Raw genomic sequence first — 10,930 nt, forward strand, 5'->3', positions numbered from 1 at the left:
AGATATCATATAAACCCATCGGAAACTATAACGGACGTTTTTGCTGAAGGAGTGAAGTACAGTCAAACCTTCATGAGTCGATGTTCTATGACTCGATATCGACTCATGGAAGCAAATTATTCGATTCTAAAAATTATTTTCTGGGTTACTGTGATGGTCCCTCCAAAAAGCTTTTCAAAGATGTTTTATTCCACATCTCGATATTTCCATGAGTCGATGATCCCTTCAATATCGACTCATGGAGGTTTGACTGTAAATCCATCCAGCCGTTTTCGAGTTATGCGGATACGAACACAGACCATTTCATTTTTATTATATAGAAGTTGGCATTTTTTTGCCAACTGTATAGAATAACTCTGTCTCGCACAATACAAGTATAATTAATTTCCTAATTCAACAATCTCTTTTTATCTCTAACAGAACTATCTAGATATTGATAATATTGTTTCATAGTAACTACTCCTTCTTTGAAAATTGCTCATTCTTCAACTTTGATTAAAAAGATGAGTGTATTATTTCTGCTTAAAGTTAAATGCATTTCACAAACTCTTTTGAATACTCAAAACTTGTTATCAACTTGTTCTTTATTGACCTTTTGTCTCTTTCGACCTTTTGTCTCTTTTGACCTTTTGTCTTTTTCGACCTTACGTCCCTTTCGACCTGAAGCGGGCTTGGTAGTCATATGGCTACTGGTTCGGCCTCATACGCAGGAGGTCGTGGGTTCAATCCCAGGTCCGTTCCATTCTCCTACTTTGTATTTTTCTCTTTATTTCTCATGTTCTATCAATCTCTAGAACTGGAAATGGATCTCCATACCGTTTCCATTACTATTCCTATACCTTCAACTTGAGTATTCTAACAGTAATCTGCTAGAATTGGAAATGAACTATAGAGCTCGTTTCCTACATCCAATTAGAAATTCCATCAGTTACCTTCTCCTATCTATCACATTGGCAGCTCGTTAACCAAGACGGACCTCTGCCTCTTCAACCTATACCAAAAATTCCAAAAAATTCCGCATGAACTCGTAGCAAGTGCAGAGGTATACTGCCGCTAACCGCAAGTCGAGCACATCTGTATATGGGCGTCCATATACAGATGTGCTCGACTTGCGGTTAGCGGCAGTATATTCGGCATGCAGTGGGCGAGTGATTGCATCATCATTTCCTCCCCCTTTCCTACATTGACTTGCATTCTGACGTGGCAGGCGCCAGTATGACCTAACAAATGAGATCACCAGTACTTGTACATTGAAGATGTGTGCTAGTCCCAAGCAAACATCTGTTGGTTCCCTGTGCAAGAACAGCTGATCTGGTCATAATGGAGTAGCAGTCAATCAATCAAGCTCATTACCATTCTATTATTCTGTTTCATTGAACAAGTATCCATAGTTTAACCACCGACGAACCGACGCGACGTGTCACTGGCGCTCTCTGATAGTCCCACACTTTAAAGCGGGCTTGGTAGTCATATGGCTACTGGTTTGGCCTCATACGCAGGAGGTCGTGGGTTCAATCCCAGGTCCGTTCCATTCTCCTACTTTGTATCTTTCTCTTTATTTCTCATGTTCTATCAATCGCTAGAACTGGAAATGGACTTCCATACCGTTTCCATTACTATTCCTATACCTTCAACTTGAGTATTCTAACAGTAATCTGTTAGAATTGGAAATGAACTATGGAGCTCGTTTCCTACATCCAATTAGAAATTCCACCAGTTACCTTCTTCTATCTATCACATTGGCAGCTCGTTAACCAAGACGGACCTCTGCCTCTCGAACCTAACCCAAAAGTTCCAACAAATTCCGCATGAAATGGTGGCAAGTGCAGAGCTGATCTGGTCATAATGGAGTAGCAACTACGAGCAGTCAATCAAGCTCAAGCTTACGTCCCTTTCGACCTTTTGTCTTTTCGACCTTTTTTCCTTTCGACCTTTTTTCTTTTCGATCTTTTGTCTTTCAACCTTTTGTCCTTTCGGCCTGTTGTCCTTTCGACCTTTTGTCATAGATTCTACAGACAACAAGGTAGGCTCGTAAGAAAAATGACACTTCAATTAAAATAAATGGTTAAAATATCTTAAATATTGCGGGAGATAAATGGGAGACTTTTTAAACATTATCAATCATAAACCTACGGCTTCCAAACAGTATAAATCATTAGTTTTCTGTGCAGTGAGCCAGGAATCGGGTTCATAGGCCCAAGTAGTGATTTACCCTAGGGGAGCGTTCTCAAATTACGTAACGCTTAGAGGGGGGAGGGGGAGTTGGTCGAAGTGTGACGATCAATACAAAATTTTCAGAAGTCTTATACAAAAAGTGTGACATAGAGGGGGGGGGGGTTAAAAATGTTCATTTTTTGCGCTACGTAATTAATGGATCTTCTCTAGGTCAACATTATTTTAAACTAATTTGGGAGCAATTTTTTTTCCTAAATTGTTTTCATGAAGAATGAAGTTATTTTATATTCCCATATCATCATTATAAACATATTCTTAAAAAATCCAAAGAAAATTCTAAGAATACTGCGATCAATAAGGGATTCCGTGGCTGATTTCTGGACGATTTTAAGCCAAAATATTCGAAATAATTCAGAGAACACTCTGGTAACTGAAATTCGTGATTGAATGATTTTTGAATGACATTATTCATATACATTACTTATATTATAGGTCTGAATTATATTTCACATACATTTTAATAATTACCTCTTTGCCTTTCTCGTTCAACAAAGTTGAACCCAAAGGAATACTTTGTATTTGTGAGATCAAATCAATTGCATGAAATTGATTAATATTTTCAATGTGAGGTATTTCGATATGGTTTCGTTCCATAAATGAAACAATTCATTAATCACAACAGAAACGATTAATATTTTCATTATTTATTTATTCTTAGTTACTGGTACTTCTGCTTCAGCTATCTATAACTTTTACTAGTGCTTCTATTGTACGAGTGATTTTTTTTAGGAATGCTTACTATAGTTTGGTGACATTCGGTGAGTCTATTTCGGCACGAGATGCCGGGTGACACATGAGGGAAAATCCGTGAGGCTACCTTTAGCAAGCGCCAGCGCTAAGTGTGTTTGGTCATTTGCTTCTCCTACCCCAGACTTTGTGCAAGACAAATCCAATAGGTGTTCTGGTGCAGCGACGAGCAAAATATGGCTCACCTAACGGTTCACCAGATGTGGATTGATATAAGGCTATCCCGATCGTACTTCTGTTGTATGGACCTTTGTTGGAACTCTTGGGACAAGTTCTGGTATCCTCGTTGGTACCGTACCTACAACGATGTCGTACTTGTCTACATCGCTCTTCTGCTGATTGCACTTTTGATGGTCTCCGGAGAACGATGATGTCCACGAGATGTTCCTCCATTTAAATTTTCAACTTTGGCAGTCGTTTCCTCCTCCTTCATATGGAAAAGATTATCTGAATCCTTTTCAGAGTCTTACACGACATCTGAGTATTTTTCGACGAAACCCAAATATTTCGTGCCTGCTGTTAATTGAATTGTAAAATCAGATTAAGTATAATGTGGTATAATTAAAGCAGCTGGAATATTAAACTTACGTTGGAATCTCGCCACGATTTCAAGCATCGAAATATCTCTCCCACATTCCAGTCCACAATATTATTTCAGAATCAGTTTCTGATACTTCAGATAGCGCAAGGGACAACTTATCTTTCGTGAAAAAAATTAACGTCGGGATGTCACATTATTTTTTTTAGAATGAAAAAATAAATTGTAGTATAACGTCAACACGAGCCCATTTTTAACCTTATGAAAATTATCATCCAAAATAGTATACAGTCCCATTTCGGATTTGGCACCACCCGTTTTTGTCTACTCCCGATTTTGGCAACACCCGTTTTTGGCAACATTATCTTCCCGATTTTGGCAACAACCTCGAAAATTGTTTTAATGTAAGCCAACTTGACGCTCTTTCGCGGGTAAAGTCATGAGCTTCCTTAGACCTTTCAAATTGGACGTTCAATGATTTACTGTTTAATGATCTTCAACGCTCACCAATGGAAGCCTATTGAGTGAAGCAAATCACTTGGTAACATAACAATGAGCATCGTTACGGTGTGCTGATAAGAAGCCATTGAAGCATTCTAAAAATGAAGACCTCTATGAGTTTGGAACTCTATCACACTGAATGGGAGGTTGATAGTTGATACTTTCTCTCGCCTATCTTATCACCTTGAATGGAGAGCGAGGTACTAATGCGGAAATCGTTGCTTACATGGATACCTCACCACGGCTTGGCTTGTTAGACGGTGTTGCTCATTGTTTATCACAGCAACCATCACTCCTACTCGTTGATTGGCATCCATCTGAGCGAGGCAGTTCGCTCATTGGCTATGGATGCTACGATTGCAATACTAGACCAACATTTGAAAAGGGCATAACAGCCAAAATTTATTCCTTCTAATTCTTTGTCTACATATCTAGACCAACATTTGAAAAGGGCGTAACAGCCAAAATTTATTCCTTCTGATTCTTTGTGTACATATATAGCTATATATGTAGATGAAGAATCAGAAGGAATAAATTTTGGCTGTTACGCCCTTTTCAAATGTTGGTCTAGATATATAGTTATATATATATAGACAAGGAATCAGAAGGAATAAATTTTGGCTGTTACGCCCATTTCAAATGTTGGTCTAGAATAGATCAATACTCACTCACACTTTCAATGCATGCTCTCGAGTGTTCTGTTTGTGATGGCGAAGTATCAGAAGTGGAGTACCTTCTGTGAAGTTTCCATGAGATCGCTGGTGTAATTCTAGCTGCTTCGATAGGCGAGTGATGCGTCACATGTGGTTTTATTATTATTTATTCAGCCTAAGGCCGGAGTGATCTCTGTGGTACATAACAGTCGTCTCCGTCTACTGCTGTACGTTACCAGTCACGCAGTCTACGGAGGGGCGGGAAATCGTCTTCCAATTGATCGATCCACCTTGATCGCTGCATACCTCGCCTTCTTGTGCCCGTCGGATCGTTGTAGAGAACCATTTTACTCCAAGTGCGCGTTGGTTCTCCACAAGCATTGTTCAGATCTCGTGTCCAAGGAGGACTATCGCCACCGGTTTAATGAAGGAGTCTGTTTTGTACGGCGGTTAACTCTATTCGATCGGAGTGTTTTTTGAAGTCCAAAGTACATATGCTTTCCTGCCACGTTGCGTCTCCGATTTCGTCTGCTGGTATTGCTATCGGAGGTCAAATGATCCCAAATGAAATGAAATATTCCTGGGTCGAGTGTGTTGTATTTACTCACTTTCGAGTGAGTTCAAATAAGTTTGTACATTCGATATTAATAACGCGATCGCCGAATGGTATAAATCGCATTCAAAGAAGTTACACATACATGTAAACAAACCAGTTTAAATAGGATGCCAATAAACCATGTGAGAACAGTTGATGCTGAAAACCTGAACCTATATCTAGTGTTTTTAATATCGTACTCCGGACTCTACAAATTTGGCGACGAGAAAAAAAAAAAGTTATAAATTTTCTAGTGAATATAGTGACCCAGGAAGAAAATAACCTGGCTGTTTTGCTACGAATTTCGGCGTTAAAAGAGACCAAGCAGACCGAGAAAGGAACGACCGAACGGATCGAAGACCATCCACGTTTTCCAGTACGGAAAATTTGTTCACCCGACGGCCGCCATCTTTTTCATCAGTACGGACACTTACTCGAAGAGGATTACAGGATTGTGCGGTTTTTCCGGTGGAAATCCGACCGGGTGTGCTTTTCCCAGAACTTTTCCATTCTGTGACAAAACGGTCGGTTAGTGGAGTTTTTACCGGTAATCCGGACCATATCGTTGTAAATTCGGAAGCCGGAAATCCGAGCAAGCGCGGTAAAGAAATTGGAAGCCGGAAATCCGAGCAACAGCAGTTGTGGTGAGTCATTTCTTTTTATTTGGCATTTATCGTACTGTGGCGCTCCTTGAACACAATTAAAACTATTGTGCAATTTGTAAGTGTAAATCATCACGAACTTCGATACAGAAATAATCATAATTTTATTTGGCTGTTATACAAGAGTGGTGAAGTAAGCATGAGTTCTTCCGGTATTGCTTGTTCAATGGAGCCTTATAGGAGAAGCATGAGCTTTAATGATTGGTATACCCGTATGAAATACATTTTCTTGGTCAATAAAATCAAAGACGAGGACAAAATGGCTTACTTTATCACCCTAGGGGGGCCAATTATATTTGAAGAATTGAAATTGCTTTACCCAACTGGAAACTATGAAGAGGTGCCTTTTGAGGATTTAATAGCGAAGTTAAAAACCGTCTGGACAAAATTGATCCTGATTTGGTCCAGAGGTACAAATTTAGCACCCGTGTTCAGAATCCAGACGAAACTACGGAGGATTTTGTACTGGCCTTGAAACTTCAAGCAGAGTTTTGTTCGTTTTCCAATTTCAAAGAGGTTGCGGTTGTAGATAGGATTATTGCAGGCTTACGGGACAAAAATTTGAGACAAAAGCTTCTGGGTGAAGAGAAACTAACATTGGCCAATGCCGAAAAAATTATTGCTACATGGGAAGTGGCACGAATGAATGCGGGCACAACAGATAATCAGCAAAATAATGTTTCAGGACAGATTGCTGCTATGCATTCAGGGTCGCATTATGGAGTAGCACATAGTAAGCTAGTACAAGCTTTAAATTTTGCTAGGAATTACCAGGGTGAAAGTTCTAACCAGGTGGGCGAAGGTAGTAGTAGAGCTCCTGTCAAAACACGGTTAGGGTGGCAACCGTATAATAAAACACACTATGATAGAAATGAAGGGAGAACAACACAGCCAATAAAAAGGAACCACCATAATTCTGTACAACGATACCAAAATGGACAACGACCGGATTATTCCCAAACCATTTGTAACTTTTGTGGGGTTAAAGGACATATAAAGAAAAAGTGCTTTAAATTAAAAAACCTACGGCGAGATGCAGTAAACTTGGTGGATTCCTATAAACCGGGACCTTCGGCGGACAGACATATCAGTGAGCTTCTAGAACGGATGAGGACAGATGATTCAGATGGCGAAGAAAGTGACTCAGGTGATTTACAGTGTATGTTAGTTTCTGTCCATTAATAAAATTAGTAACCCTTGCTTATTACAAACGACTGTTGAAGGACAATTACTAGAAATGGAGATAGATTGTGGATCCTCTGTTTCTGTGATTAGTAAAGGAGATACATGTCTAAGTTTGGAAATCCATTGAAGAAATATGAAAAGTCATTGATGGTAGTTAATGGTTCTAAGTTGAGAATAGAAGGAGAAACTATGGTCAAAGTTAAAATCAATAATAAGGAAGCCTTAATGCAACTGATAGTGCTGGATTGTGAAAACGACTTTTTCCCTTTGTTAGGCAGAACTTGGTTAGACGAATTCTACCCGAATTGGAGGAATTTTTTTACAGGTGGAGCAACGGTAAATAGTTTGAACGATGCATCCAACTCAAATGTTGTCCAAACTCTCAGGCATCAATTTAGACAAGTTTTTGTCAAGGATTTTTCTCAGCCGATAAAAGGGTTTAAAGCAGAGTTAATTTTAAAAGACACCACACCAATTTTCAAAAAGGCCTATGATGTTCCATACAGGTTAAGAGATCAAGTTGCGGAGTATTTAGATAAACTGGAGAAGGAAAAGGTGATTTCACCGATAGATACCAGTGAATGGGCATCTCCAATAATAATTGTAATGAAAAAAAATAATGAAATTAGGCTGGTTATTGATTGCAAAGTTTCAATCAATAAAACTATTATCCCAAATACATATCCTTTGCCAACTGCGCAAGACATTTTTGCTAATTTGTCCGGTTGTAAATGTTTTTGCGCTCTTGATCTTGAAGGCGCCTATACTCAATTAGAGCTTACGGAGAGATCAAAGAAGTTTGTGGTAATCAATACAATGAGAGGTATATATACCTATAATCGATTACCTCAGGGGGCTTCATCCAGTGCTTCTATTTTTCAACAGGTTATGGACAAAGTGTTGGAGAACATTGAAAATGTAACTTGTTATTTGGACGATGTATTAATAGCTGGGAAAAATTTAGAAGACTGCAAAAGCAAACTCATTACCGTACTAGAGAGACTAGCCAATGCTAATATTAAGGTGAATTGGGATAAGTGTAAATTTTTCGTCTCAGAGCTTCCTTTTAGGGCATATTCTTAGTGACAAAGGGTTGAGGCCCTGCCCGGATAAAGTATCTACCATCGAAAATGCAAATGCACCAAAAACGAGACAGAGCTTAAATCGTTTTTGGGATTAATAAATTATTACCATAAATTCATACCACGTTTGTCTTCCAAATTGTACCACTTATATAACCTATTGAAAAATAACGTAAAGTATACCTGGGATGACAACTGTCAAAGGGCGTTCGATGAAAGCAAAACGTTGCTAATAAATACAGGGTTTTTAGAGTTTTTTGACCCAAAAAAGCCAATCGTTGTTGTATCAGACGCTTCAGGATATGGGCTGGGTGGGCTAATAGCACATGTAATTGATGAAGTCGAGAAGCCAATTTGCTTCACGTCGTTTTCCCTTAATTCGGCTCAAAAAAAATATCCTATATTGCACTTAGAAGCATTGGCATTGGTATGTACTATTAAAAAATTTCACAAATATCTTTATGGACAGCATTTTACAGTTTACACCGACCATAAACCATTAGTAGGAATTTTTGGTAAAGCGGGGAGAAATTCTATTTATGTAACCAGAATACAACGATACGTGTTGGACTTAGCAATTTATGATTTTGATATTATTTATAGATGTTCAAGCAAATTAGCAAATGCTGATTTTTGTTCGAGGTTTCCGTTGAAACAAAACGTTCCCGATGAATTGGATGAGGATAATATAAATAGCATAAATTTTGGTCAAAATTGTCCAATTGACTCAAAAAAGATCGCAGAGGAAACAAAAAAAGATGATTTTTTACAACAAATTATATTTTACATGCACCATGGATGGCCCCAGAAAGTTCATAGGTCTTACATTGATGTTTATGCTAACCAATAGGACTCAAAAATCGTGGATGAATGTCGATTATACAAAAGTAGGTTGGTAGTCCCATCGCTGTTGAAGAAAGATTTACTCATGCTTTTGCATTCTACCCATGCAGGAATTCTCAAAATCAAACAATTGGCCAGACGAATGGTTTTACTGGTTCGGGATAAATTCGGACATTGAAAAATATGTTAACAGTTGTTATGCATGTGGTAGTATGGCTATTTCCTATAAAAATAACACTTCGTCTAAGTGGACACCCACAGTTAGGCCGTTTAGCAGAATACATATAGATTTCTTTCATTTTGAGCATAATACTTTCCTACTGATTGTCGATAGCTTCTCCAAATGGATTGAGATAGAATGGATGAAACAGGGTACGGATGCCACGAAAGTTTTAAGAAAATTAGTTACCTTTTTTGCGAGGTTTGGACTACCGGACGTAGTTGTGTCGGACAATGGTCCACCTTTTAGTTCGTATTCGTTTGTTAACTTTTTGGAAAAACAAGGAGAGGCATTCCACGGGGGCATGTCAGTCGATCCTGAGCGACCATTTCGAAAATATTTGAAATACACGGAAATTTTTTTTTGTTTACTATATGTGAAAATTGTGAAATGTTTGAAATGTCATAACTTTTTTGTTTATTAGTTTACCATCACCAAATTTTCATGGTAGATAGCTAATATAATGGACCGTTTTCCCTAAAAAAATTACGTTCGAAAAAAGATAGGGTTTTGAGATATTTGAGTTTTTGTGACAAAAATGATATTTTTAAAGGCAAAAAAATTTTTTTTTTACTGTGCACATTTTCTTAAGAATCACCATTTAGTTGTCTAACTTTGCTGAAAAAATCATAACAATCGAACATTCCGTTTTTGCTGTGCAGCTTTTTAAATATTTTTGAACCATTTTCACATACACCCTTTTGAAAAGTTAGTCGTGATTCAATATGAAGATTTGATATCGAAAAATGACGATTTAGATGAAATTGAAAAACTGTGCAAAGTTTCAACTCAATAGAAAATCATGAATTAAAAATCTTCTTAAATTTTGATGCTGTTGCTTGGAATCGCTCAGGAATAAAGGTGCTCAAAAGTCCTCCGTATAACCCATCCAGCAATGGACAAGCTGAGCGATTAGTGAGAACAACAAAAGAAGTACTTAAAAGATTCCTCATTGAACCTGAATTATCTACTCTAGACTTGGAAGATCAATTGAATCTTTTCCTAATTAACTTTAGAAATTATAATATGACAAAAGACGGTATATTTCCGGCGGGAAAGGTTTTCTCCTACGAACCCAAAACGTTATTGGACCTATTGAATCCAAAGAAACATTATAAAAAACAATTATCCTTACCACAAGAACCCCATAATGATGAAAATAAACAAAGAAAAATAAGGAATTTCCCGAATCCTGCAAATGATCCACTAGATAATCTGAATGAGGGCGAGGAATTGTGGTATAAAAATCATAATCCGCATATTCAGGCACGATGGTTAAGAGCCACTTTTGTAAAAAAGTTTTCTCCTAATACATTCCAGGTACTAATTGGAAACGCCAGCGCAATGGCGCATAAGAACCAATTGCGAGTGATGAAGGATTCTGGGTGGCAACCACGGGTAGTACTAACCCGCGGCGAACCAGATAGTACAGTAGAAGATCAGACAAATGTCGAAAGGGAACACGCTATGGATTTTGGAAACGTTGACGATTATTCGGAAGATCCTAGGGGATCATCGACGAACCGCAAAAGAAGACATCATGAAGGCTCGGATAAACTAGAAATGACTTCGAACGGTCTCCGAAGGTCGAAACGTCGACGTAAAGAGAAGAAGGACAGTGATTATATTTATGAGTGAAGTTACACTTTTCTGAAGTTTCTCGATTAAT

At 38.2% G+C, this 10,930-nt stretch overlaps 1 protein-coding gene across 2 annotated transcripts; it reads left to right on the forward strand.

Moving 5' to 3' along the window:
- Nucleotides 1-5,441: 5,441 nt before the first annotated feature.
- LOC134214032 (uncharacterized) lies at nt 5,442-10,930 on the forward strand. Of its 2 annotated transcripts, none has more exons than XR_009979615.1 (2): nt 5,442-5,913; nt 10,582-10,930. XR_009979615.1 is itself a non-coding variant. In XM_062693475.1 (2 exons), exons 1-2 carry the CDS (start codon nt 7,049-7,051, stop codon nt 10,897-10,899), a joined length of 348 nt encoding a protein of 115 aa, XP_062549459.1. In that variant the 5' UTR covers nt 6,991-7,048; the 3' UTR covers nt 10,900-10,930. The 2 variants fall into 2 exon arrangements, 1 of the variants encoding a protein (XP_062549459.1); XM_062693475.1 differs by lacking the exon at nt 5,442-5,913 and adding an exon at nt 6,991-7,078.

Source organism: Armigeres subalbatus, chromosome 2 (assembly GCF_024139115.2).
Source record: "Armigeres subalbatus isolate Guangzhou_Male chromosome 2, GZ_Asu_2, whole genome shotgun sequence".
Taxonomy (NCBI): Eukaryota; Metazoa; Arthropoda; class Insecta; order Diptera; family Culicidae; genus Armigeres; species Armigeres subalbatus.

Bases quoted from the DNA above. Each gene is read 5' to 3' on its own strand.
- LOC134214032 (XM_062693475.1), top strand. From the start codon at position 7,049: ATGATTCAGATGGCGAAGAAAGTGACTCAG. The intron at 7,079-10,581 runs GTGATTTACAGT...AATACATTCCAG, and splicing joins TGGCGAAGAAAGTGACTCAG to GTACTAATTGGAAACGCCAG.